The sequence below is a fragment of the Pollachius pollachius genome (assembly GCF_949987615.1).
Source record: "Pollachius pollachius genome assembly, chromosome: 3".
In the NCBI taxonomy this organism is placed as follows: Eukaryota; Metazoa; Chordata; class Actinopteri; order Gadiformes; family Gadidae; genus Pollachius; species Pollachius pollachius.
In genome coordinates this window covers 47,573,172-47,601,144 of record NC_136936.1, presented here as the reverse complement: position 1 = coordinate 47,601,144, position 27,973 = coordinate 47,573,172, and the positions used below count along the sequence as shown (strand labels likewise).

Sequence of the window (27,973 nt, the reverse complement as noted above, 5' to 3'; positions counted from 1 at the left end):
ACAGACTGGGCCAAACACTAATGTTACTGTCTGTGTGTGCGTTTGCTTGCGTGTGTGCGTGCGTATGTTTGTGTGTGTGTGTGTGTGTGTGTGTGTGAATGTGCATGTGTGCGTGTGTGCGTGTGTATCCCCAGAGAGGAGGATCCCCGAGGAGGACCACATCATCCTGATCGATGGACTGAACGAGGCCGAGTTCCACAAGCCCGACTACGGGGACACCATTGCCTCCTTCATCACCAAGATCATGACCAAGTTCCCCTCCTGGCTGAAGGTGGTGGTCACGGTCCGGGTCAGCCTGCAGGTAGGCCGCGTCACCCTTCTCTTATCGTCCCGGATCACGGGAATGAGGGGTACAAACGCGCCGGGGTCGGCTTAGCTCAGGAGGTAGAACAGTTGTCAGTTGTAACAGAAAGGTTGCTAGTTCGATCCCCAGGTTGTTGATGTGTCCCTGAGCAAGACACTTAACCCTAACTGCTCCTGACAAGCTGGCTGTCGCCTTGCATGGTTGACTCTGCCGTCGGTGTGTCAATGTGTGTATCGATGTAAGTCGCTTTGAATAAAAGGGTCTGCTAAATGCCCTAATTGAAAACAGGAGTTATTTTCCATCACCCCGTTCCAACAATGATCATGCGGTCAGGGAAGATGTGTGATGTGGATTTTCCACGCCGTTACGTTACACCCTGACTGACATCAGCCCCCCGGCACATCCCGGTACGGGAGGAAAAAGCCGGATCAGATCCAGTTACGCCTGGTGCTTTCCCGTGAATATTTTACATTGACATTTACATTTAGGGCATTTAGCAGACGCTTTTATCCAAAGCATCTTACTTAAGAAGAACATTTTTCAGAAGGAGGAGAAACAATATATCTGTGTCAGTACAGTAAGGATGTGCTTGGAAACAAGTGCCAAGTACTTCCAATTGCTAGGTTAACCCATTCTCAAAGAGCCAGCCCAGTCGCGATCCATCCTGGGGCTTCTCGCGGAGGCCAGGTTCTTAACCAGAAGCCCCAGGATGGATCGCGACCCAGGGGTATGACAAGCCTAGGACCCCCCCCCCCCCCCCCCCCCCCCCCGCGGTTCTCTGAGCGGACTGGGGCTCCGACTGCCGTGGGAGGTCGTACAGTTCCGTCAGGAACGTGTGAGAGAGAGACAGAGAGAGAGAGAGAGAGAGACAGGGCCTGTCCCCGGAGCTGACGGGCCTGTGGGGCTACGAGGCTACGAGCTCCCCCTGCTACGTCGCCGCCTACATGAGGGCTTGACTGACAGCTACAACTCTTGGCGGTCGGCTTGACACGAGCACGGCGTTAATGCTGTCGCAGCGGGGGGTGATGACGGGGGGGTGCGTGCAGACGGAGCGGAGCGCAGCGGTTTGACTCGAAGAACAGCCAGGGAGGTTTCTGAGTTCCTCCTCTGTTCTTTGTGGAACCGTTGTCAACCCGTCAGCTGAGGCGATGCATTGTGTCGGTGACTCGCACGGTTCTTCCAACTTTATTTGCATGTTTTTAATTAGTCCTGCTGGCAAGATGTACCGTTGAAAGGCCCCTTTTTCTCTTGTTTTTTTTGTTTTGGGTGGTTTTCTTTTTGCGCGAAGGCTGTATTTATTTCAACAGGAAGAGGTTTCTCGTCAAGGCTCTCTGTCGGGGGAATGCGTGCGCTCTCGCTCTCGTCAGATGATGGGGCTGAATGCTAAACCCCCAAAAAACGAAAGAATAAACAAAACTTTTCCATTACGCCGCCCGCGGCCTGGCCATGAGACCGGAGGAGAGTGAGGCGGGGGTTTGAGGGGTGGTGGGGGATCACTCCCTTCACAGCGGAGGAAGGATCTCGGCGCAGATAAAGAGTTCATCGTAATGACTTCGGTTTCCCTGAGACTAATACCAGGCCTCATCGTGAGGTGTTGCCAGCACCTTGGCCTTGTTGTGGATTACGTATCAGGAGCTGTGTTTGTGTGTGCGTGTGTGTGCGTGTGTGTGTGTGTGTGTGCTGTATGTGTTTGTCTACCTACCTGCTGGGTGTTGTCAGGAGAAGGATGTTGAGAGCAGGGTGTCTATCTCACTGAGGCGATGTTGCTTCAGTCCTTGGAGAGACTGGCCTCGGGGGGATTAAGGTGTTTTATGTTATTTCTTTCTCCCCCAGGAGGGAAATTGAAGAGCAGGATTAGGTGCTGGCCCGGGTCTGTCCATTAGCAACCCCCACCCCCTCCACCCCCTAGGGTTTGGGGTTTTTGAGTTTTCTGGTTACCACTGCATCCATCTCAGCAGCAGCTTTCTGCTCCGGGTTGATAGCTCCATCCACACAGCGCGGTCCGTCCCGTCCCCCGCTGCCAGCTGACCTTCCAGCAGTCACTCAGCAGCAGAAATCAGTGTTTCCTCCAGACAGACCTCCTGCTGTGCGCCTCGCCATCGGCTTTCAAATGGGTTCCAGCGCCGGACACGAGGCCCCCCCGCCATACACACCTCGCAACATGGTTCTCCTTTATCTCCCGACAGGACATCACCAGCCCCCTGCCCTTCCCCAAGATCTCCCTGGACGACGTGCAGGACAACCCCGAGATCAACGGCGACCTCAACGCCTACATCCAGTACCGCGTGCACGGCAGCCGCGACATCATGAACAACATCAGCCTGAACGGCAAGGCGGACCCCCTGGTGGTCAGCAAGCTGAGCAGCCACCTGGGGGCCCGCAGCCAGGGTTCCTACCTGTACCTGAAGCTCACGCTGGACCTGTTCCAGCGGGGCCACCTTGTCATCAAGAGCTCGGGCTACAAGGTGGTGCCGGTGTCGCTGGCCGAGCTGTACCAGCTGCAGTGCAACATGAAGTTCATGACCAACTCGGCGTTCGAGCGCTCGCTGCCCGTGCTCAACGTGGCGCTGGCGTCGCTGCACCCCATGACGGACGAGCAGCTGTTCCACGCGGTGAACGGCGGCAGCGTGCGCGGCGAGCTGCCCTGGGAGGACTTCCTGCAGCGCATGGAGCTGCTGGCCTGCTTCCTGATCAAGCGGCGGGACAAGACGCGCATGTTCTGCCACCCGTCCTTCAGGGAGTGGCTGGTGTGGCGAGCGGACGGCGAGAGCACCGACTTCCTCTGTGACCCCAGGTACGTCTGAAACCTTAACTAGCTTCTACTGACTAACCACATGAACTACATGAAGCACTACTGACTACCACTCTCTGTACCAGGTCAGTTTTAGAACTGAACTACTTACTACTGAATAACTACATGAACTACCACTGATCTCTCTGGTTTAAGCTGTGTGAATGCGTCTGCAATGTGTTCAAAGTGTGTTCGAATGGGACCCTAGTGTTACTCAATAGAATCATTTCCTTGCCAGAGCAATGCCCAGGCGTACGTCAAGCCCTTATACACAATTCAGTATTTTCAGCACATTGCTGATGAGAGACGATCTGTTTGGATCAAACACACACACACACACACACACACACACACATACACACACACACATACACACACACACACACACACACACTGTTAATGTGATCATTAAAAAGACATACGATACATTTATGCACATATGAACTCAATGAAGCAGATTTCCCCATCTGGACAGTGCGAGGTAAATGGAGTCGGCTAGTCATAACATTGTAATATTAATGGATGTCATCTGAGAGGACTTGCATCTGCCAAAAAAAGAAAGTCAATGTTTGCCAGGAGACGGTTGTGGAACGGCAGCGCGCAGTACACCTCCTCCTCCTTCCTGCTTCAGTCTGTAAATAACATCAGCTCAAACTCAACACACAAACACAACAGCTTAGCTCACTGTTTCTGTAGCCATTAAAACATTCCAGGCTCCCCCAGCTCGATTCGCTTCTTCCCAGCAGGAGGAACTTTACTGTACATTTATCCAACGCATTACTTATCTTTTTTCAACTTTTCGAACTCGCCTTTTTAAAACTTATACCGGAGCGTTTAGGAAGGCCGATCTCATGTCCCCAGGGAGCTCTGCTGAGAGTCCAATAGCAGGATTTATGCTTACATCCAGGAACAGCCGTTGACTTGCAATCTTTCTTCTGTCTGCGGTTCACCTTTAAATGTACATCAGCGGCAGCAGGTAGCATGACCATACATCCTGTCAACTTTGCTCTACAGACCCAAGCTCCATCTGGATGGTGTGTGTGTGTGTGTGTGTGTGTGTGTTTGTGTTTGTGTGTGTGTGTCTGTGTCTGACTGTGTGTCCGTGAGTCTGTGTGTGTAAGAGGGACTGCACTCATGCACCTGTGTTTGTGCGTGCATTAACGGGTCTGTTTGATGTTAGCTTAATGGAATAGCTTCAGGGAAAAGCTGAAAGCCCAAAAGTCCAAAGAGTGGCGGTTCGAGCAGACTTTATTGAATCAGTCACACTGAGATGGAGATCTCCTTATCAAGAGAGACCTGAGTACAGAATGGATTAACAACACATCAAACAAACAATATCAAATGCATAATATCAATCAAGATAATTACAATAATAGAATAGATAATAGAATAACATCAAATAAATAATAGTAATAAACCAGCTAAAACACTACTCAAATTGCACTCAAATCGCACTGCAATTCATTCCAAGTAAAAGGTTCAAAGAATCCAAAAGCAGTGCTTCTCAGATCACTGTTAGTCAGAGCTACCTGCAGCAGCAGCCAGTCCTTTTATTTCATACAAGTTACAAATTGGACTATGAGTTATGGTTAACGAACACGATCCGCAATGTGAATATGAACAAGTTATTATCAGCGTGTTCTCTGGGGGGTAGATGAGCCGGATCAAGTCGGCAGACCCCTGTTATTTCTCTCCTGCCCTCAGTGGCCCCTGGCACCTTATTGTCATTCAGGAGCCTCCTCTCTCCTCCCCTCCCTTCGTCAGCCACGGCCGAGTGCGCTGCTAATGACTGGATGAGGTCACCGCAGTCTCCACTCTGGTGGCCCCCCTCCTGTTCTCCGCTGAGGGTCTTCCCGGCTTAGTTTCCAAAGGGCCCCTCCGCCGAGCCACTAGGGCCCTTGGGCCCGACAGCTCTGTCTTCTCAGAGCATTTCATCCGCCTTCCAACACACGGCCATTCACCGTGGTCACGGAAGCCCCCCCAATCATCTAGCGGGGAACTTCTTCTGAGGGAATGGACGAGTAGGAAAAAAAAGACTGTATTCTCTCTCATGGTTTCTTTTTAAGAAAATGAACTCCCGTACACTATCACTCAGTTTCTCACACGCACATATGCGCGCACGCGGGCACGCACACACTGAAAGCTAAGGAACTAATAGCAAGGTTTTTAGCTCAATCAAAGCGAGCAGCGATCATGCGTGGCCTTTTAATGAAGTTCTGCCTTAATTAACACCAGAGAGACTGCTGAAGGGAGGGAGGAGAACAAAGATTGCATTCTATCGAATGTGCCCCCTCCCCTTCTCTCCCCCCCACCCCCATCACCCACCCCCATCACCCCCCTCCATCATCCTCCTCTATCCCCACCCGTCCGACAGACACTTCCCAGTACAGAATGGGGAGGCTTGGAGACGCCTAGACAGTATTCTATCTCTAATCTCTCCAGCGCTGGACAGAATAACACTCTGTGATGATGTTGAAACCCCCTTTTGACTCGGGGCTCCAGACTGGAGGAAACCTCAAAGAACTTTGATGAATCAAGAAGATTATGAATTACACACACAAAACACACAAGGGGATAGTCAAGAGTTTTGTTATGAGATGCGATTAGTACTGGGTTAAGAATTAGCCCCAGTGTTAGCATTAGCATTAGGTTTAGCATTAGTGTTGGCCATAGTATTAGGTTTAGCATTATCGTTGTGAAGTGTTCAGTGTTCCCGCTGAGGAACAGTGCCCCTAGAGGGCTTAGAGACCACTGACCTTATATAACCCTCTTGATTGGAGTAAGTGCTCTAGTGTGCTCAGGTATAGACTGATCAATCTTCACTGATCACTGCCTGTTAAATGCAGACCTGAACTGGCGTTCCGGTGTCTCCAGTCCTGCCTCCCTCATGCGTTACTGACAAGAAAACCATGTGTTGAATGGAGGCAATAAATGGACAACTGAATTGCATTTCCCTGTCAAGAACTCTTTTATTTGAGGCTATTAAGCGGCCGACTATAACTATAACTACACCAGTGCATGCATAAGAGAAACATACTTAAATTATCATTAGGTTTAGCGTGAGCATTGGGCTTAGCATTAAAATTGGGTTTAGCATGAGTAGTGCTATTAGTTTGGCATTAGTATTAGGTTTAGCATTCTGGTTAGCATGAGCGTTAGCATTGACAACAGCTTGAGGAGGATCCGTTTCCCAAAAACTTACAGTGTTGCTTAAAGCACACAACGCAAGGTTCATTCCGAGGCCTATCCGAGCTGTATGTGTTCATGTATTGACGTTTTCCACGAGCACCGCAGTGTGTGGATGCTCGCTGAACGTAGCCTGTGTTTGTTCCGCAGGAGCGGCCACGCCCTGATGGCCTTCATGCTGTCCCGGCAGGAGGGCAAGCTGAACCGGCAGCAGACGATGGAGCTGGGCCACCACATCCTCAAAGCTCACATCTTCAAGGTAGCACGGCATGGGTGGCATTACACATGCAGCAGTATCACTGGGTTTCTGTATGTGTGTGTTTGTGTGGTTTATTTATGAGATGATAATATAGTGTAACATAAGCATCTAGATGGGGATATGATGTGTTGTGCTTCATCGATTTCTGTTGTGTGTGTGTGTGGGTGTGTGTGCGTGTGCGTCCGTTTTTGTTTGTGTGTGTGTGTTTGTGTATTATGTGTATGTGTCTGTATGTGCATCTCTGTGTGTGTTTGTGAGAGTGTGTTTCTGTGTGTGTCTGTGTGTGTGTGTGTGTGTGTGTGTGTTTTTTATGTGTTTGTGTGTGTGTGTTTGTTCTGTGTGTGTGTGTGTGTGTGTGTGTGTGTGTGTGTGTGTGTGTGGTCTCCGTCCAGGGTCAGAGTAAGAGGACGGGCGTGTCCTCCAGTGTCCTGCAGGCTCTCTGGATCAGCTGCAGCGCAGACGGCCTCTCAGCCGCCCTGTCCTCTCTGAGGAACCTGTACACACCTAATGTCAAGGTACACACACACACACACACACACACACACACACACCTCTCTGAGGAACCTGTACACACCTAACGTCAAGGTACGCACACACACACACACACCTCTCTGAGGAACCTGTACACACCTAACGTCAAGGTACGCACACACACACACACACACCTCTCTGAGGAACCTGTACACACCTAACATCAAGGTACACACACACACACACACACACACACACACCTCTCTGAGGAACCTGTACACACCTAACGTCAAGGTACACACACACACACACACACACACCCACATACACACACACACATACATAGACCTCCCTGAGAAACCTGTACACACCTAAAATCAAGACACACACACACACACACCTCTCTGAGGAACCTTTACACACCCAGCATCAAGACACACACACACACAAACACACACACACACACACACACACACACACACACACACACACAAAAACTGACCCACACACAAACTCTCTCTCTAGGACACACACACATCCTACCTGGTCCATGATACCTACAGACTATCCAATCACACTGAATAATTGTGTCCTGAAACTGCTGGCATCTGCTCTCAACACGGCCCCCCCCTAGGGCTTTTTAATACCACTGATGGTGTCAGGGTGTGTGTGTTAGCCCGGAGTTGGGTTCCTGGAAGCATTCTCTCAGGGTGATGAGTTAGCCTCGCTGATTGATGTCGCCGTTGAGACGAGAGATGCATTTGTGTCTTCCTCCCCAGTCGTTAGTCTGATCCGTCTTCTCTCTGCAGCGAGGATAAGGCCCAGTAATTACCCCCCTCCCGCTGAGATTAGCAGTCATTTAATAAACAGGAAAGCCACGATAATGGTGGCGCCAGGACATGTTATTTATTTATTAGCTTCTTAATACTTTGGATCATCCCGGCGATGTGTTTGCCTTCCACTCTGCTCCCCGAAGACGAGGATAAGAGACACGTTGGCCTTTCAGGAAGTCGTTAGGCGTGAGTGATGAGCTCTGTCTACTAGAAACATGATGGTACCTCAGCATCAGCACTAAAGTGGGGACTCATCACTTGTTCTCTCTCTCTCTCTCTCTCTCTCTCTCTCTCTCTCTCTCTCTCTCTCTCTCTCTCTCCCTCTCTCCCTCTCTCCCTCTCGCTCAAAGTATGACATCAGTCATGCTGCTACATAGTGAAGTGACCTTGTTCCGTCCAGGGAAGTTAATCATTCATGTAAATCAGTACTGTACATTATGCCTCCTAATCCAACATTCATCCGGCTCAACCTCAAGCAACACCTTACTGCGTTTATTACTCTTTAATCCTTAAAGTCATCAGTTGCTTTGGAATGATGAAATACATCCCTACACTTCTACCATCCATGGGATAGAATAGATGTTATTAGAAATCCTAAAAATGTTATTTTGTTGATTGCAACCTAACCCTCACTACCTGTCCTCGCCTTTACTCTTTTCTTATACTATTTTTTAATTTATTTTATTTTTTATACTATTGCATTGCTATGGAGAGTTTGGGACACAAACATTATATTGGCAGCCATGACCGCTTTGCCTGTAAAGTTGTGCGTTTGACGATAAAACAACGTGACTTGAAGCTGACTTGACTTGAACTCGTCGATGTGGCCCCCGTCAGGTGAGCCGGCTGCTGATGCTGGGCGGGGCCAACGTGAACTACCGCACGGAGGTGCTGACCAACTCCCCGGTGCTGTGCGTCCAGGCCCACCTGGGCCACCTGGAGATGGCGGCGCTGCTGCTGGAGTCCGGCGCCAGCGTGGACGCGGTCTCGGAGAACGGCATGACCCCGCTCTGCTTCTCGTCGGCCGCCGGCCACCTGGGCCTGGTCAGCCTGCTCTGCATGCGGGGCGCCAAGGTACGCCGGGGACGGGGGGGACGCTGGGACGTTACCGGTGTAGAGAGTCTGCCGGGTGTTCACGTACCAATGTTTTGAGACGATTGTTTCGAGACGAAAGTTTCGAGATGAATGTTTGGAGACGAATGCGTCGCAGAATGCGTCGCAGAACACGACCGCGATCGCTGCCAAAAATCATGAGTTTTCATTGAAGCGCTTGCCAGGCATTTTTATCCCGAGAAAAGTCCTCCTGTGTTTAATTACAAACACTCTCCTTGCTTTAAATCCCTCCAACACTGCGTTGTTCTGCACCTGCGGCCGCTATTAGCACTCCTTACCAAAAAGTAGAATAAATCATTTAATTTAAAATACTTAATTAACAATGTATCGGTCTGTAATTAGTATATACATTGATTGCTACATCCATCACAATATGTATGTACATAGGTATCTGGGTGAAGGCAGAATCCTTAGTCCTCGCTCACCTGGCGTTAACGCTGTGTTGTGGCATGTGGCTCAGGAGGTAGAGCGGGTAGGCTGGTACTAGGACGGTTGCTAGTTACAGACACACAGACACATACACAAGGAAAGAAAATCAGGCGGCAAACGCTGTCAGCATCCCAGTGGTGAAAAAAAACATTGCACCGTGGACCTCTGGGAGTGAGGTCAAGTGAGGTCTAAATCACGAAACTGAGGTTCATCCGTTCAAAGTAATGTACAGTCGGATTATAACTAACAAATGTAACAGGATTTAATTGAAAGCTAGAGAGTCGACTTTTCTCTTCATATTTATTTATTTTTGTTTAAATTAATGTTGATATGATAATTTGAAAAAAAAGAAAAAAACTTTTATTTTTTATTTTACTTACATCTGTATGTCATTGCGGGCCACCAGGAACGTTTCTGCGGGCCGCCATTGGCCCGCGGGCCGCACTTTGAGAACCAATGTCCTAGTGTCAAGGTGTCACTGAGCAAGACCCCTTACCCTAACTGCTCCCGACGAGCCGGCTGTCGCTCTGCACGGTCGACACCGCCGTCGGTGTGTGGACGTGTGCGTGAACGGGCGAATGTTAGTCAATAGTGTAAAGTGCTTAGAGTGGCTACGGGTTGGAAAAGCGTTGATGTACATGCGGCCCATTTACCGTTTACCGTCTGCTGCGCAGCTGGACCACGTGGATAAGAGCGGGCAGTGTGCCCTGGTGCACGCGGCGCTGCGGGGCCACGCGGAGGTGCTGCAGTACCTCCTGGAGCTGGACTGGGGCCCCGGAGAGCAGCAGGTCCCCGGCGGGCAGAAGGGCAAGGCCCTGCAGCAGGCCCTGGTGGCAGCGGCCAGCATGGGGCACACGCAGGTCAGCAAGACAACCCACACACACACGCCCATCACCACGGGGGGCACGCACCTGCAGGACAAACATACGCACGCATACACACATATACGCACATAAACACACGCACACGCACGCAGGGGGATCATGCGCCGACACACACGCACTCACTCACTCACTCACTCACTCACTCTAAAACACACACAAACACACTCTTACACACATACACATGCACATAATAGCTCACCTCTCATGCTCCAGTTTCAGTTCTTTCCTTCCGTTGTTCCCACCACTGCTAGCAAACAGCACTAGCTGTACCCCACTTAACCCAGCCAGTAGATTAGCCGTTGGCAGGGTCGCGCCGCCCTGGCCTGGCGCAGTACGCCGCTGAATGCTAACGGTAAAAGCTCCCGACCCGCATCACGCTGGAGCTCTGCCGAGGCCAGAGGTAGAAGCCCTTCAGACGGGTCACTGAGCTGCACGGTCTAGCAGTCAGCCGCCCCCTGGATACCCACTCTGTGCACGTCACCTGACACGTCACCTCGCCTCAACCGAGCCGTCCCAAGACGGGGCGGTTCCTTTACCGCTGCGCAAAAAAAGATCAGAAAACACGCCGCCGCAGCAGAGCTCCTTCTCAAGGTTTACTTGATATCGTATGCTTGTGAAAACCGCCATTAATCAAAGGTTTGTCTTTGGCAGGTCGTGCGGGACTTGCTGGCGTTGACTAATGAGCATGCGGTGCAAATGGACGAGCATGATACGCTGTGGGGAGAGACAGGTACGTGAGGGTCCATCTGTTCCACCGCACCACCGTTCCAGTCCGTATTAGCTCCCCTCGCTGACCGCTAGACAAGACCCTCTGGTGTCCGTCGCACAGGGTGCTTCAGGGGTTGATGAACTGAAAGTAAAGAGTTCCCTTTGGAGTCGGACTGACTTTGCCTGTCTGTTTTACTTTGGGGTAACTGCCGTCCTCTGCTTCAGTATATTTTCCGTACTATTGTTTTTGGTTCACTTCCGCTAAATAGCGTCGGTGCTTTTCTCTTTAGAAGTCGCTTGGCCTTGGCTCTTTAATTGAACACTTTCACACATTTAGACACTCAAACACTTTGGCCAGCGACGCTTCAGCACAGCGGTGAAATGTTATCGATGGAACAAGCTCTGAATGATCAATTCTCATCTCCCATCTCTCCGGAGAATTCTGGGGGACAGTGTTTAATCGGTGAACAAAGATTCGAAAACGCTTTGTTCCGTTTCCTTCCTGATACCGGGGGACCGGTAACTTTGAGCGGGAGACTCGTCTCTGACTAATGAGATGAACAGAACCTCTGGACTGCGGAGAGGAAGAAAGCAACACGGTGTTCAAAAGAGTTTCTTGGAAAAGTAACAAAGGAGTCGGCGTTGATATAGTGTGGCGGCGGGGGATGCATACCTAACTTGGCAACCCAAAAAAAGAAAACGTATTGCAAATTCCGCTTTGTAGTGTAAAAATAAATCACGGCTTAACAGACCTTGAACCCGAACAAATACATCTACACAGCGGCCGATTCGCGCAACAACAACAAACTCTTTGGTGTACCGACACCTCCCTAAGTGGTATTACTTCAAAATTCATGTCCTGAATTTTTAGCACTGGCCTAAAACCCCAAGGCACAGATAAACGCGCGCGTGTGTGTGTTAGCTCTCTCGCGGGGCGGGACTTAAAAGCAGCCAGAGCGAGCAGAGTTGTTCCGTAGCCACCGCGCCACACGCTGCTCCCCTGCCCCCCCACATCAGACTCTCGTGCCCCCCGGCAGACTCCCCCTCTGCAGGGCCAGAGACGCCGGTCAGGCCAGTAATGGAGAGGAGAGCAGGGTGCACGGTGCTAGTTTCCCTGCCTCCAGGCCGCCTGCCAGCCCAGAACAGGTCTCTCTTACAGCAGACGGCATTGAGAGAGGACCTTGTGGTGGTGATGTCTCGTCTGCTTACTGATTTGTCGCTTGATGACTGAGGAGGAGAGACTTTTTCTCTGAGTAGACATCACGGCTTGCTGCTTTGTGTGTGTGTGTGTGTGTGTGTGCGTGCGTGCGTGCGTGCGTGCGTGCGTGCGTGCGTGCGTGCGTGCGTGCGTGCGTGCGTGCGTGCGTGCGTGCGTGCGTGCGTGCGTGCGTGCGTGCGTGCGTGCGTGCGTGCGTGCGTGCGTGCGTGCGTGCGTGCGTGGGTAGGGGGCGGGCTGATAAGGCAGCAGCAGATTGGTTGAGTCACTGTAATAACCCAAATTGTTTTGTTTCTGTTCTTTCGCACAATTCATTATGCAGAATTGTTATTCTAACCTTGTCTCAACCTGCAGTCTAAAGTGGAGACGGCGATATGGTCTTAAATAATTGGACCTGAAATGATTCCCTCAGTAAACGACAAGCAGTCTCAGGGAAAAATCACATTTCTATTTAAAATTCACTGAAAAATAACATTTCTATGCAAATAGGGCCAGTGTGAGTGCCTCTCATGTTTGAATAGAAGCAAGATTGCATTCCGCAGCCCTGCAAAGTCCAGGGAAAAAACCTTCTCAGAATGCTACAGCTTCACTACCTAGAGCTGGTCCAACTAGCGCTGTTTTACCCAGAGATTCTCTACCTAGAGCTGGACTACCTAGACCTTGACTTCCTAGAGCTGGACTACCTAGACCTGGTCTACCTAGACCTTGTCTACCTAGATCAGGACTACCTAGATCAGAGCACTATTCACCTTTTATTCATCGTGTAGTATTATCAATGTAGTATTATTCCTCTAATATAATTGATCTAGTATTATTCATGAGCTAGTTTATTGACTGAGATGGATGTGTCTGTCAATAGATGCCAGCTCATTGAATCTGTAATGATTAGAAAAACAAGGACATTTGTAATAATTGTAATCCCTTTTAATGCAGGACGTTCCTGTTCGAAAATACCCAGAGCCAGGCCAACGTAATTTGCATGAATGAATGAAAAATAGCTTTCCTGCCCTTTGTGAAACACGTAAATGTGTAGATGTATGCAGACTTTTGTGTGCTGATAAAGGTGTGTAACTAGAAAACTCTTCTGGTTTGCCTGTATGAAAATGTTGGAATAATTTTGACACTATAATTATACTTTTACTAAATCTGTTAAAATCTGCTCTTGAGCTAAAGAAAGACACTTCTCATTTGCATGAAAATGGATTAATTATACTTCTCTTAATGCTGCTGGTGCATCACATTGAACCCCCCCCCCCCCCCGATGAACTCCTCCAGCATCGATCAAACCTTCCTAATGTATTTAATAGGGTGTTTAATAAGCCCTCACACAAGAGGCTGTTTGTACGAACGTACAAATTGAGCATTGATTGTGCAATAATGCAGAGGAGCCCCCTATTACCCACTACTCTTCATCGTAACCAAACGCAGCCAGACGAACGGCCGCGCCGATGCAATGTTTTCTCCCCGTGTCTCCTGCTTCCACAGCGGGAATCCCTTTAAACGATACCATCTCTCACTGCGGCGTCAGGATGAATGCTGCCTCGGGTAACTAGTTAGCGCTGTTGTTTATGGTGCGATGGTTCCCCGCAGCGTGATGTTGGTGGGGGTGTTTCGTAGCCGGGGCTTCTTGCTACAGGAAGATAAAGACCACAAGACTCGGGATGCTACGCAGGAAGACAGAAACACACTTTACTAAACACACACACACACCAACACACACAGGCTCCCAGTTCACTGGAGGCCGTTACGCTCCTATCCTAAGATCCTGCTAACTGACTCCATATTATTGTCACTCACATCCTAATTATCATTTGTGGCCAAAAACTCTGTCAACTCTTAACAGTTTTCCTACAGCCCTGCCATCTACTCCCCTTCTCTAACTCCATAGAATGAATGCTTCACACCGTCCTGGTGGTTTACACCCAGAGTTCAGCGGTTCTCACCGCTCTGGTCAGACCCCAGGGTACCGTCCCCTGTGGTTCACGTTGACCTCTGGAGGTTGTTAGGGGGGGTCCTGGGAATCCTGCTGAAGTAGGGCTTTAGCTGGTGGTTGTCTTGCTCACCGTGCAATGGAAACCTCTCATCAGATCTCCTTCTCTGTCTGGGCCTAATCTGAGCCACGCAGACATGACCCGCGGAACCGACAGAACCCAAAGAACCTGCAAAACCTGTAGCGTTGAGATAATTATCGTCTGAATTGGTGAAGTAGAAAACCGCTGAAGTAGGGCTTTAGCTGGTGTTTTTGTCTTGCTGTCTCTGGGCCTCACCTGCAGAGGCCCAGAGAGAACCGGTGACCCGCAGAACCCACAGTACTTGCAAAACCTGCAGCGCTGAGATTAATATCGTCTGGTTTGGATGGAGGCAATCCCATTCGCTTTGTGTTCCTTGTTTCCCCGGACGCGAACATGCGTCACATGCAGGTGACATTAAAGAGTGGTGAGGCGCGTTCACCTTATACGAGACTTTGTCACTAAGTGGAACGCTTCCACCTGGCCACGCCGAGACCTGTGTGTCTATGAGCTCATTCAGTCATCCAGGACAAGTGAAGCCACTTCTGCTTCTGCTGCAGAGTTTGCAAAGCCAGTGTGGGTGCTCCGTCCTACATTGAGATCTCTCTCCTTGTTGTGATGCAGAAGGTGGATGCAGGGCTGGTTTGGGATCTTAGATGAGCTCCGTGCAGATGGATGGATTCAGGTCAGGGACCCGATGAGCTCTCAAAGTCTTCGTGAGGTGACCTTGGTGCGGAATTGCGGTGTTCTTCCCGGTGTGGATCTGGGTGTCTTTAAGGCTGCTAATGCTATTTTAAGACCTCCCCAATCTGTCACCGTACTCCCGGTCGCTCTGTCAATATTTGCCCGCTGCAAACGTCAAAGCTAGTTTGGTTTGGCTTTCTGAGGAGAAGCCGCGTTAGAGTCTACAGTCTAAGTGTGAGCGATAAGCTGTCATTTTTCTGTTTTACGATTCGCTGGGTTTCAGCTGAGTTTCTTTTTTTGAAACAGCATAATGTTCCATTTAGGAAGGGTGTTTGTGATGTTTTTCTTTGTTGTCTAATGCTCGAATGAAGCATTCAAGCCAATGTAGAAATGTGCGGTTAGATCAGTACACTCTTCTTAATCTGAAATGACTGAGACGGCTTCTTTTGAGGGGGCGGGTTGTCATTTTAATAACCATCTATAATTGTTGGGTTTTTGTTACCTCAACAAACTTCCAGCATCTGTTGTCAGCACTTAAATTGCTAAAGTATAATGCTAATTGTCAGAATGCTATACTTACTATACCGTGATAATGTTTAAAGGTGACATATTATGCCACCAGGTGTGAGTGTGATTAGCCCTTACAAGCCGTTTTGAAAATCTGCGTCTTCTGACAGCACTATTGGGCGTGTCCACCTAGATGCATGCTGGATAGATCAGTCCACCAGCCTACCCAGTGGACTGTAGCAAACGTTGCCCATCTATCCGTCACACATCTAGGTGGACACGCCCACTAGTGATGTCATATGGGGCAGATTATCAAAACGGCTTGCAAGGGCTAATCCCACTCACACCTGGTGGTATGATATGTCCCCTTTAAAGAAGTGGTGCTGTGTTGACAACGGGATCGGCACTTGCCAAGCTATCCATGCTAACAAGTTAACCAAGCTAACCATGCTATGCTGCGCCTCCCAGCCCTGACGGCGGCGGCGGGGCGGGGGAAGCTGGAGGTGTGCGTCTACCTGCTGGAAGAGGGCGCCGCCGTGCAGCAGGCCAACCGCCGCGGGGTGGCGCCGCTCTTCTGCGCCGTCAGACAGGGACACTGGCAGGTGAGCGCTCTGCCCGACCTCCGACCCCTGACCCTCTCTCTCTCTCTTGTTCTCTCTCTCTCTCTCGTTCTCTCTCTCTCTCGTTTGCTCTCTCTCTCTCTCTCTCTGTCGGTCTCTCTCTCTGTCTCGTATTCTCTCTCTCGTACTCTCTCTCTCTGTCGGTCTCTCTCTCTGTCAGTCTTTCTCTCTCTCTCTCTCTCTTTCTCTCTCTCTCTCTCAGTCAGTCTCTCTCTCGCTCTCTTTCTCTCTCTCTCTCTCTGTCAGTCTCTCTCTCTCTCTCTCTCTAAGGCTGCTAACTTCGAACTATCGTTAGACTGAACTCGCTGTTTGACTTTTGTGTGTGTTGCAGATTGCAGAGCTGCTGCTGCAGCACGGTGCGGATGTGAACATCAGCGACAAGCAGGGCCGGACTCTGCTGATGGTGGCTGCCTGCGAAGGACACCTCAGCACCGTGGACTTCCTGCTCACTAAAGGTACAACGCTCAGTTCTAACACACATATACACTGCCAAATAAAAGACCCCATCACAACTAGCGCCAGCTGAGCCATGCCACAAAATGATCCACCGTTTTCTCTTTTAATTAACTGAAAGTTACACAAATATAATGAGGTGATTGACCCAATATAATATCTAAATGAAGGACCCACTCCTTCAGTAGTGACTCAGCCCCACCCCCCACCTCCCTATGGCCAGCGTAACCATGGTGACGGTAACTAATGGACCGGTCTCCACCGGTCGTCCGTTTCATCCGTCACGTCCAGCCGCTGCGACACCACCGGAGTCATCTGGATAAAATTAGCGGGCTGTGATGTATCTTGACATCACAACAAGACATTAACATGAATACACTCATTTATCTTAACTCCCCTCCCCGCTGGTAGGGTGAACCCCAAGAGTGAGATATCACACACGTACCATCACGTGCAATTCACAAGCAAGAGGATTTTTACTTCTTTAACTTGGAATACTTCTTAAACATCTCCCATCGTTTAACTTGTTGTCCGGGTTTTATATTAAGGGCAATTTTCCTGTGTGTGCGTGCGTGCGTGCGTGCGTGCGTGCGTGCGTGCGTGCGTGCGTGCGTGCGTGCGTGCGTGCGTGCGTGCGTGCGTGCGTGCGTGCGTGCGTGCGTGCGTGCGTGCGTGCGTGCGCGCGTTACAGTCATTGCTGCCCTATAATTGACATTGATTGCACCAAAGTCCTTGCCTCTAGCGATTCCCACTGATCCACAATGTACTGTCGGTGACTTGTATTGTTTTAATTAACACTCAGATTCAGATTTCTTAATTGATCCTGGGGGAAATATTTGTCGGTACCGTTCCTCAGCTGAGGATAACAGAACAAAGTGAACGGAGTGATGGAGCCCATGTTTGACTGCTGCTGCTCCGTCCGTAGGCGCGTCTCTGACCTCTGTGGACAGGGAGGGCCTGACACCGCTGAGCTGGGCGTGTCTGAAGGGCCATCAGAACGTGGTGCAGTTCCTGGTGGAGCAGGGAGCCGTCATCGACCACACGGACAAGAACGGCCGCACGCCGCTGGACCTGGCCGCCTTCTACGGAGACGCAGACATCGTACGTCGGCCGCTCGCAGATAACAAAGATTGGTCTCGGAACGCCGGGAGGGTTTCCTGAAGGGGGCAGTAGAGTCTGGGGGTTAGAGTGTCTGGTTTCAGGTTGGAGCCCTGATGTCTGGAGGCCTTGAGCAAGATGCCGAACCCCTTTACTTGCTCATTAATAACACCTTAACACACTGCGAGCCACTTTGGGTTCCAGCTGAAAGTCAAAAGAGTCAAGAACCAGATTCAGCTACATCACCTTGCAGTGCTCTGTTAATCTAGGTGCACCGCTGTATGGACCTTGCGGTGCTGTGTTAATCTAGGTGCACCGCTGTATGGACCTTGCGGTGCTCTGTTAATCTAGGTGCACCGCTGTATGGACCTTGCGGTGCTCTGTTAATCTAGGTGCACCGCTGTATGGACCTTGCGGTGCTGTGTTAATCTAGGTGCACCGCTGTATGGACTTTGCGGTGCTCTGTTAATCTAGGTGCACCGCTGTATGGACCTTGCGGTGCTGTGTTAATCTAGGTGCACCGCTGTATGGACCTTGCGGTGCTCTGTTAATCTAGGTGCACCGCTGTATGGACCTTGCGGTGCTCTGTTAATCTAGGTGCACCGCTGTATGGACCTTGCGGTGCTCTGTTAATCGAGGTGCACCGCTGTAGTGACCTTGTGGTGCTGTGTTGCTGCTCTAGGTGCACCGCTGTAGTGACCTTGTGGTGCTGTGTTGCTGCTCTAGGTGCACTGCTGTAGTGACCTTGTGGTGCTGTGTTGCTGCTCTAGGTGCAGTACCTGGTGGAGCGCGGGGCGGTGGTGGAGCACGTGGACTACTCTGGGATGCGGCCACTGGACCGCGCCATCGGCTGCAGGAACACGTCGGTGGTGGTGACTCTGCTGAAGAAGGGAGCCAAGCTGGGTGAGCTCCCGGTCGACCTGGACCCCGGCCGACAGCAGCAGCAGCCGCCGTGCGAGTGCATGTGACGCATCCATTAGCGGTGCATTTAGATGACCCCGCGATACATTCGGTTGCATTTGTTCCCTTCAGTCAAATGGATGATGCTTATTTTTAGTTTACTTTCAGTGACTCACTCCATAGCAAAGAGTTACTTTTATTTCTCTTATTTCTGTGTGTGTGTGTGTGTGTCTGTGTTTGTGTGTGTTTCTTTGTGTGTTTGTTTGAATGTGCATGTTCTTCAATCAATTTCTGTGCTTTTGGGCCAATGTAAGAATGTGACCTCCTGACCTCTGACCTTCACCTGAATGGAAAGCATGGTGTTGAACAGCTAGTCACCAGTCCTGTTCTACAGCTAGTCACCAGTCCTGTTCAGCAGCTAGTCACCAGTCCTGTTCAACAGCTAGTCAACAGTCCTCTTCACCATCTAGTCAACAGTCAACTGTCTGAGCGTTGCTAAGTAGACACATCTCCTGCCGTTTTCCTCAATTAGCCGTGTATGCAAATTGCTAAATTGATAGTAAACATCTTCATGGTCCCTGTAGTGCAGTAAGCAGTGTATCCTTAGTGCTAATAGAGAGCTTTTTAATGTTTCCCTGTAGCACAGTTCAAAGTGTAGCTACTCATTGTAGCATTTTAGCAAGACTAAGGTGGAGCGACCAGGGAGAGGTTGGCATCTTAGTTAGGATGCTCGGTTTCTATTGGTCCGCTGGGACCTGTTCCCCTCCCTGCATGTGGGCTCTTCCCCCTCTCCTCTTCCTCTTTAACACTCTTCTCTCTCTTTTTAACTGCTTTCAATCAAAAAAATAACCTAAGGCTACAGAACATCGCCTTATGATCGATCAGGTACAATCTTTAGGTAACTTTACCTCGTACCAAATTCAACGTGAATACAACCACTATCTGTAGACAGAGAGCCGTGGACATAACACCTGGCGTGCGTGTGTGTGTGTGTGTGTGTGTGCGTGTGTGTGTGTGCAGGGAACGCCGCGTGGGCCATGGCTACGTCTAAACCTGACATCCTCATCATCCTCCTGCAGAAGTTGATGGAAGAGGGAAATCTGCTCTACAAGGTATGAACCGTTATGCGTTTGACATGTTCCATGTGTATTATACGTTCGGTATGTTTAGGATCACAGTAATGAGGTCAGCTGATCAGAGCACTTGGCTCTACCGCCTAAAGCAGGGCTGCCCGATTTTATTTGGCCCGCGCCTTACCCACTTTATATATTATTGTTTTCCGCCATCAGCGCTCAGAATCTGCGCTCGCTCTCATTGAATATTATTTATTGGTGCACTTCCATTCCTGACCCTAGAATAACATTGTGATACATTGATGGTAGGGTGGCGCTGTTGAGCTCCTATCCTGTTCAGCCGCCTCCCACATATTTGACTAAATATACTGAAAAATTTAAATTTTGGCCCACGAGCCTCCCCACGATTACATTTTGGCCCTCCACTGGGAAGAATTTGGGCCCCCCTGGCCTAAAGCATACGTGTCTGTGTGTGTGTGTGTGTGTGTGTGTGTGTGTGTGTGTGTGTGTGTGTGTGTGTGTGTGTGTGTGTGTGTGTGTGTGTCGAGATGCTCTTCATGCTGTGTAGTATTGAGTGAGGTTGAGGATTTGGTGTGGTGTTGTGAGGGGTTGTAAGGACGTAGGGATGTGAGGAGTATGTGAAGGTATGAGAGAATGTGTGAGGAGATATGTGGGTGTGAATACATGTGTGTGCTAGGACGGGAAGTGTGAAGCCGTGAGGAAATAAGGACGTGAGGTGACTTGAGGGTGTTTGATGACATGAGGTGTGAGAGTGAGGATGTGAGTTGGAGGATGTGAGAGTGTGAGGATGTGAGAGGATGTGAGAGTGCGAGGATGTGAGAGTTTGAGGATGTGTGAGGATGTCAGGACGTAAGGATGTGAGGGTGTGAAGATCTGCGAGAGTGTCCGGATGTGAGAGCGAGGATGTGGGAGTGGGAGGATGTGGGAGGGTGTCAGGAGGTGGGGGTGTGAGGATGTGTGCGGCCAGTACGTCATAATGTGACGATGTGTGAGGGTATGATGATCTAATTTAGATTTGGATGAAAGAAAGGTGGCCTTCTGCACGTCACGGCTCAATGAAGGACACACAGATGAAAGGACAAAGGATGTGTTTTGGTTTGTGGTGTGTCTGTTGCCGGTGTGGGTTTGTGTGAGCGTGTACTGCCACACAAGTAAACCATGATGGATGCATGACATTTACCTTATTGAGTTTTTCTGGCAGGATGACGATCCACTCTGGTGCATTCTGTGTGTGTGTGTGTGTGTGTGTGTGTGTGTGTGTGTGTGTGTGTGTGTGTGTGTGTGTGTGTGTGTGTGTGTGTGTGTGTGTGTGAACACTCTGTTATCTCCTCATCTTGTTATTGTTTCTGTTCTGCTCGTCAACATGGTTCATCCTCTCCTCGTGTTTCCTCGTTCTGCTCCTCGTCTGCTCTCTCCGTTTCCTCCTCTCCTGTTTCTTCCTCTCTTCTCCTTGTGTTTCTTCCTTTCCGCTCCCCTCCTCTCCTCTCTTCTCCTATCCTTGTGATCCTTCCTCTCTCCTTCTCGTGTCCCTCCTCTCCTCATGTCCTCACTGCGTTTCATCCTCTCCTCATGTCCTCTCGGTGTTTCCAACTCTCCTCGTGTTTCCTCCTCGCCTCATGTCCTCACTGCGTTTCATCCTCTCCCCTCCTCTTCCTCCTCTCTGTGTGTTGCAGAAGGGGAAGATGAAGGAGGCAGCCCAGAGGTACCAGTATGCCCTCCGGAAGTTTCCCAGGGAGGGCTTCGGAGACGACCTGAAAGCCTTCAAAGAGCTCCGGGTCTCGCTGTACCTCAACCTCTCCCGCTGCCGCAGGAAAACCAACGTGAGTTCCCGGGCTGGTCGTGTTTCCTCCTGAACAGCCAACGACGAGTCTGTAGCGTCTCGTTTCATTTGAATCACAAGGAGACCACAGGTGGCTAACAGGACTCGTTGGTGACTAGTGACTGGACTAGTTCACAGGCTGCTGTACTGTTCTGTGTTCTGTACATGACTGAGTGTGGACAGATCTAGGCGGAAGGCATCAGGCTGTGTTGCTATTAGCGATCATAATATTGCTCCTGGCTAGCCTGTTGATTCAGTTCAAGTGTTGTTCCTTTGAGTCGTCAGCTGTATGCGATGTTGAAGTTATTTTTAAGACTGTTAAATACTAAATGTATCTTCATGGATCAAAACTTCATCACGTCTTTTCATTTAAATGGTCACATTTATGCATTTGTATTTTTTGGAACAAAAATAATTAAAGTAATATATCTGGGCCTGGCATCACTTAAATTCTCATTGAGCTAATTGTTTCGGGCAAGTTTAAAACGTGCTAATGGTGATGAGGTAGCATCAGTGTAAAGCAGCGGTCGCTCCCTGAACACACAGTGGCACGCTGCCAGACTCTTTGAAGTGTAGTACTTTTCCATGACAACCTTAAGGGGTACTCTTAGGCTCTGTCAGAGTGGTTCGAAGTGCTGGCCTTCAAGTTCTGACCAACTGGTTACTTTCACACTTTCACTCTCACCGTTGCGACTTTTCTTCTCGTTAACGACCCCGGTAAAAGCTTTGCCGGAGCAGTAGTTGACGGTGTCTTGTTGTCTGCAGGACTTTGGCATGGCGGAGGAGTTTGCCTCGAAGGCGCTGGAGCTGAAACCCAAGTCATACGAAGCCTACTACGCACGGGCCCGGGCCAAGAGAAGCAGCAGGTAGGCCTCTTCACCCCAGACCAGGGGTCCACACGAGGACACACCCAGCAAGACATCTCCTGGAATCCTTACAAACACTCCCAAACCAGTTTAGGATCATTCTTAAGTGTTTTATCTGATCTAGGCTTCTTGTAGAGCAGGACTAATCATGCATGCAGCACTGTGGGATTTACATAATGTTGAGTAAGAGGCCAGTTCATAGGGAATTTGTAACTTCTTTCAAAGCTAACCCTGGTTCTCTGAAACGTGATCAGCTATGAGTTGACTCAGGCCCATGGTTACCTGCGTAGCACTGCTGGTTCCTCTGGAAGCCAAGCAGGGCTGCTCATGGCCTGTCCTAAGATGGGAGACCAGACGGAGTTGGTAGAGGTGTTGGAGGGCCAGTAGGGGGTTTGCATCCGTCTGGCCTGAGTAACATCCCCTATTCCCCAGGATGGAAGAACAGTGGATGAACATTTGGTGACTCCCTGTGGTCCCTAAAGATCCAAGGGCTCTCGTGGTGAGAGCAGAGGGGCTAACCCGTCGTCCTGGCTCTCTGCCACCTGATCATTCTCTGGCCTCTCATTAGATAGTTGAATCCGTCTCTCCACTGTGAGGGTCAGTGTGTGGTTAGCATTCCGGTGCTAACCCGCTGGTAGTGGAGGAGGTCTTGTGTGTATACACACACACTGTTTGCCTTCAAAAGTGTGATTCATTATTTTTGTTCAAGCATTTAAATAATTCAGCGAATGCTTCATCTGTCAATATCCGACAGTTGCTAATGAAGCGATGAGGGAGCATTGATGTAGAACTCAAGCTGTGTCCAGCAGAGGACGCTCACTGTAACAGCCTCGAGTGAGGACGGATGGTTCTAAAAGAGGCTGACAGCTCCCACAAGGTTAACCCATGAAGCCACCCAGCAACAAACTCAATCAGAGAGGGACGTTCTGAGTGTACACACAGAGGTTTATTTCCATTGTACGGCGATTCTTGCCAGTCTGGGTAACGTCTGAACGCGGCCGGCGTGCGTCTCTCCCTCCGTCCGCAGGCAGTTCACCGCCGCCATGGTCGACCTGCACGAGGCGGCCAAGCTGTGCCCCAACAACCGGGAGATCCGCCGCCTTCTGGCCCGCGTGGAGGAGGAGTGTAAGCAGATGCAGCGCGCCCAGGTCAAGCCCTCCCAGCCCGGGGCCGCCGGCACCAGCCAGGGGGCCTCCGGGGGCCACGACTCAGACATGGAGCCCGAGGAAGGGCAGGCGGAACACCCGGAGCAGCGACTCTGCAGGAGCCTGGAGGGTCAGAGGAACATCCTGGAGGAGGACGAGGAGGAGGAGGAGGAGGAGGAGGAAGAGGGGGACGAGGACGAGGAGTCCCTGCAGGCCGAGGGCCACTGGCCCCAGAACGCGTACTCCCTCAGCAGGGTCCTGCCCGCCGAGACGCTGAGCACCGGCCACCAGAACCACGGGGCCCGGCCCGGCTCGCCCCCGGGGCCCGGCCGGCTGCCTCCGCACCGGTACCCCCGGGAGCACCGGGAGGCCCTGGCCCAGCAGGGCCTGGTCCTCCAGTCCACCAAGCAGGCCCAGATCGTCAAGACCAACCAGCACATGAGCTCCATGGGCGGGGGCAGCGGCGCCACGGGGGGCCGTCCCGCCGGATCCAAGTCGCAGTACGGCCCCTCCAGCCCGCTGCCCAGCAGACACATGTCCAGCATGCTGAAGGCGGGCCCCGGCATCGACATCAGCCCTCTGCCGACCCCCACCGACGAGCCCGTGTACGGGGACCGCTTTTCCCTGGCAACCACCGCCATGGTCCACCGCGGCGACAGCGACGGGCCGCACCTCTCCCAGACCTCCTCCTACTGCAGCAGCAGCAGCTCCTCTAAGGGCCTGGGCCAGGAGCCGACGTCCGGCCACTCCGGCTCCTCCCTGGACGGGCTGGCCTGCTCGGGGCCCCTGCCGGAGCAGGGGAAGGACGCGGGCTGCTCCGGCTCCCAGGCGGGCTGCGGCAGCGTCAGGGTGTCCAGCTCCACCTCCAGCCTGGCCTCCAGCAGCAGCCAGTCGGACAGCGGCAAGCTGGGCCCCGACGTCCGCTCCAAGACCTCGGACAAGGCCAAGCACAGCCAGCCGGCCGGCGGCGACTGGAAGCCCCGGCCCTTCATGGGCGTCATGGATAAGACGGCCCGCTTCCAGCAGCAGCTGCAGCAGCAGCAGCAGATGCAGATGCAGATGCAGCAGATGCAGCAGAGCCACCAGGGCCCGTTGTGCGGGGGCCGGACCTGGCAGAACCACTCCATGGACGTCCCGATGGGGCACAGCGCGGGGCGCGGCCTGGGCATGCAGTCCATGAGCTGCGACCTACCCTTTGGCAAAATGCTGAGCACCTACCAGGAGCAGCCTCCGCCGCACAAGCCCGCCCCCCCCCACGCTGCCCTGCCCATGGGCAGCCTGCAGAACGGCGTCCACGGCAACGACTTCGCCGATAAGTTCTGCCAGGCGGCCGCCTTCTACAAACAGTCCAAGCCGGCGTTGGCCATGCAGCACCCGTTCATGGGCGCGGCACCCGTTCCGCCCGGACTGACCCGGGACAACCCGGCCCGGGACAACCCGGCCCTCCACGTCTCCGCCATCAAACCAAAGCGATCGTTTATAGAGTCCAACGTCTAATTTATTTCCGGGGTTCGTCGTCACATCGCACACACACTAGCAAAAAAAAAAGAAAGTTAGACGATTTTTCGTTTTTTTCTAACCAACCCCCGGTCGTGTTTCCTCTTTAAAAGGTTTTTCGTTTGATTCAAGTGAGCGACCAACGCTTGCCCCCCCCCCCCCCCCCCCCTTTGGTGAAGACAGACCACAGACTGTACCCCTGGCCCGCTGCTGGCTGGCTGGCGGTTCTGCGAACACGTTCCACGGTTCAGCCAAGCTGAAGACACCTCAGTGGGCGTGTCCAGAACGCCGTACTCCTAGAGACTTGACGGCGACAGCTAGCACTTTAAGAATGCATCAAGGGCCTTTTTTCAAGTGCTTAAAACAATAGATCCTTTATGCTAGCATCATGTTATTAGCGTGCAGAGATGTTACACAGCGGCTGTGAGTCCACGGTGCTGAGAGTCCACTTGGGAGATGTTGTAGGACGGGCATTCCTATGTTCTGGCAAGGATGTTGTCGCTCCTGACTTCTGTGTATATTATTATAAATACGTATTTCCTTTTGAGGGAAGTTCTGTGTCAAGTGTATTGACTCGTATACAGTCGTGTATTTTGAATTGTTTTTATTTTCTGCACAGTTTTGTTGAAGATGGTGTTCTGAAAATGTATTTGTTTAATATGTTTGTACATTCTATAAATCGGCCATTAACATTGGAAGTAAATCCTCCCTGTATCTGCTTGTTGTTAGCCGTGTAGTTTATTTATTTACAGCGCCTCTGGCTTGGTTCATTGTAAAAGCAATATATTTTATATAGTTATTTTTGCACAGCTACTAAGACATTTTACGATTCAGAATAATATTCGGCTTAAGTGCATGCATCCGTTGCAGTTTATAATAAAGAGTTCAAAATAAATATTTAAAAAATACAAATATTGTTTGGCGGCATTGTGCCATTAGCTCTATTTTACTACAATATGTATGTTACTCGCCATTCGTTGCCATGTTTTCAGTATTGTGAGCTGTCTTAGCTGTGACCACATGCTGTAATAGGACTTCCTGCCATCGCCATCGTGGGAAATAAAGGCATCACTAAGAAAGACGAAGCGCATTTGGCTTTTTATTGTTGGGCATAAAAACACAGCTGGAGCCGTGAACACACAGAGCTAAAGCCCCCTCAATGGTCCTCCATAAACTTTATCAAAAGCTTATTAAAAGGTTGTGAATTCATCCCCTGTGTCTAGGTCTTTCCCTCTCCCTCTTACCCTAAACACACCGTCTCTTTCGCACAGGGGGGTCCGATGCCTCGGTCCACTTCCAGCGTGTTGTGGCCCTCTTCAGGGCCGGTTAAGGGGTGAGAGGTGGGTTCTGGTGGGTCAGGCTGCGCTACGGAACTGCTTCATGGCGTCTCGCTCGTAGGAACAGCCTGTTGACAAACAACGTCCGTGTCAAATGTGACATGTCATCAATAACATGTGATATCTCTTGTCTAACATGATAAAGATTAAACATACAAATAACTAAACGTGTATAGTGTACATTTAAATTTAGCAGACACTTTTATCCAAAGCGACTTACATCAATTCGTAGACACCGACGGCGTATTCAACCATGCAAGGCGACAGCCAGGTTGTCGGGAGCTGTCCGGGTGAGGTGTCTCGCTCAGGGACACCTCGACACTCAGCTAGGAGGAGCCGGGGATAGCAACCTTCCGGTTACAAGTCAACCTGCTCTACCTCCTGAGCTACTGCCGCCAAATTGCAAGAAAGTGTAAAAAGATGAGAAACATGAAAACATGAATAGTTTTTGAATGATTGATGAGGGACCCGCAGCCATGACGGGGCCATTCATCTGCACCCTGCTGATAGGACACAGGAACCTGTCTGGAGTTCCTGAGATGGTGAGGTCTTCCTTCCGGACCTGAAACAGCAATTGGGTTCATTGTCATAATTGGCACAAAAACTTGCATTACATATATGAGTCACTGTGGGAGTGTGTGTGGACTCTGGCTGGTTAAAGCAGCCTCACCTGGCCCGAGTCACACTGATGGGACTCTGAGGGTGAGGCAGCACACCTGTTGTGCGTTGACTAATCAATGTGAACAGGTTAAGCCAGCAATCACTACATACACCGGGAGATCTCATGAGTGGCAGCATGTTGCGCCGCCTGCTCTGTATCGTTAGACTCAACCTTGGCAATGAACTCAACTGAAAAACAAACCATCAAACCGCACCAATAAGACCCCCTAACCCCACAACTGAAAAGAAACCCCATCAATAAGAACCCCTAACCCCACCCATACAACCCCTTAACTGGAAAATAACCTTCAAACCCCGACTATAAGAACCCCAGAACTGAAGAACCAACCCTAAACCCCACTCATAAGAACCCCTAACCCCTCAACTTAAAACAAACCCTCAAATCCCACCAATAGCAACCCCTGACCCTAACTGTAACCTCTCCCTTTCCATTACCCTCAACCTAAGCATCCCCTTACCCCTAAATCAATATCGCTCCCCAGGCAGAGCCATCTTTGTGACCCCTGACCTCTGTCCTCCCTGCCTTGTTAAACCTTTGTAAAACGGTGCCCTGAACACATCCATACATGTTACTTTCACCATACTATACAAATGCATAAATCATTGTCCAGTAGCATTAGAAAAAAAGTAACTTTTCCTTTTCAGTTAGCCCACTTAATCAAATAGCGCTCAAGCTCTCTCCTTTATTTATCTAACTCCCCCCACCCCCTCGCTTATCCTAATTTAATCACATTTTCCACTACATATACAACTGTACCATATCTTGACTCAATGTTTATATAACCTTCAATCATACATAATTTCTGTCTAACGATACATTCCACACTATTTAGTCCGTTGCCCTATTATGTTTTCCTCCTTTTTCTTTGAAGATGAGTCATAACTCTTTTCCTTATCTTATTTCGCCTACGCACGTTTAGGCCCCGCTATTCTCCGCTCATCGGGACAACCTTATTTGGTCCCATCTCGTCCCCTCCGCGATTTAGTTGTTTTACAACTCAAATCTTTGAAGTGGCTGCAGGGCGCCATCTTCTGTTCAGATGGAGTTTTTGGTTGGCATACTTTTTTT

General features: G+C 50.6%; 1 protein-coding gene across 5 annotated transcripts in view; it reads left to right on the top strand.

The window, feature by feature from the left end:
• tanc1b (tetratricopeptide repeat, ankyrin repeat and coiled-coil containing 1b) overlaps window positions 1–25,922 on the top strand; it is a 117,843-nt gene extending 91,921 nt beyond the window's left edge. For all 5 annotated transcript variants that reach the window (XM_079732176.1, XM_079732175.1, XM_079732174.1 and 2 more), the window contains 15 exons: window positions 135–301; window positions 2,491–3,098; window positions 6,432–6,540; window positions 6,933–7,055; window positions 8,682–8,918; window positions 10,061–10,246; window positions 10,922–11,000; window positions 15,863–15,996; window positions 16,346–16,469; window positions 17,393–17,568; window positions 18,336–18,468; window positions 19,486–19,577; window positions 21,233–21,379; window positions 22,144–22,244; window positions 23,272–25,922. In XM_079732176.1, the coding sequence (XP_079588302.1) occupies window positions 135–301; window positions 2,491–3,098; window positions 6,432–6,540; window positions 6,933–7,055; window positions 8,682–8,918; window positions 10,061–10,246; window positions 10,922–11,000; window positions 15,863–15,996; window positions 16,346–16,469; window positions 17,393–17,568; window positions 18,336–18,468; window positions 19,486–19,577; window positions 21,233–21,379; window positions 22,144–22,244; window positions 23,272–24,886 (4,031 nt within the window). In that variant the 3' untranslated portion in view covers window positions 24,887–25,922. The remainder of the gene's footprint in view (window positions 1–134; window positions 302–2,490; window positions 3,099–6,431; window positions 6,541–6,932; window positions 7,056–8,681; window positions 8,919–10,060; window positions 10,247–10,921; window positions 11,001–15,862; window positions 15,997–16,345; window positions 16,470–17,392; window positions 17,569–18,335; window positions 18,469–19,485; window positions 19,578–21,232; window positions 21,380–22,143; window positions 22,245–23,271) is intronic.
• The last annotated feature ends 2,051 nt before the right edge of the window (window positions 25,923–27,973 follow it).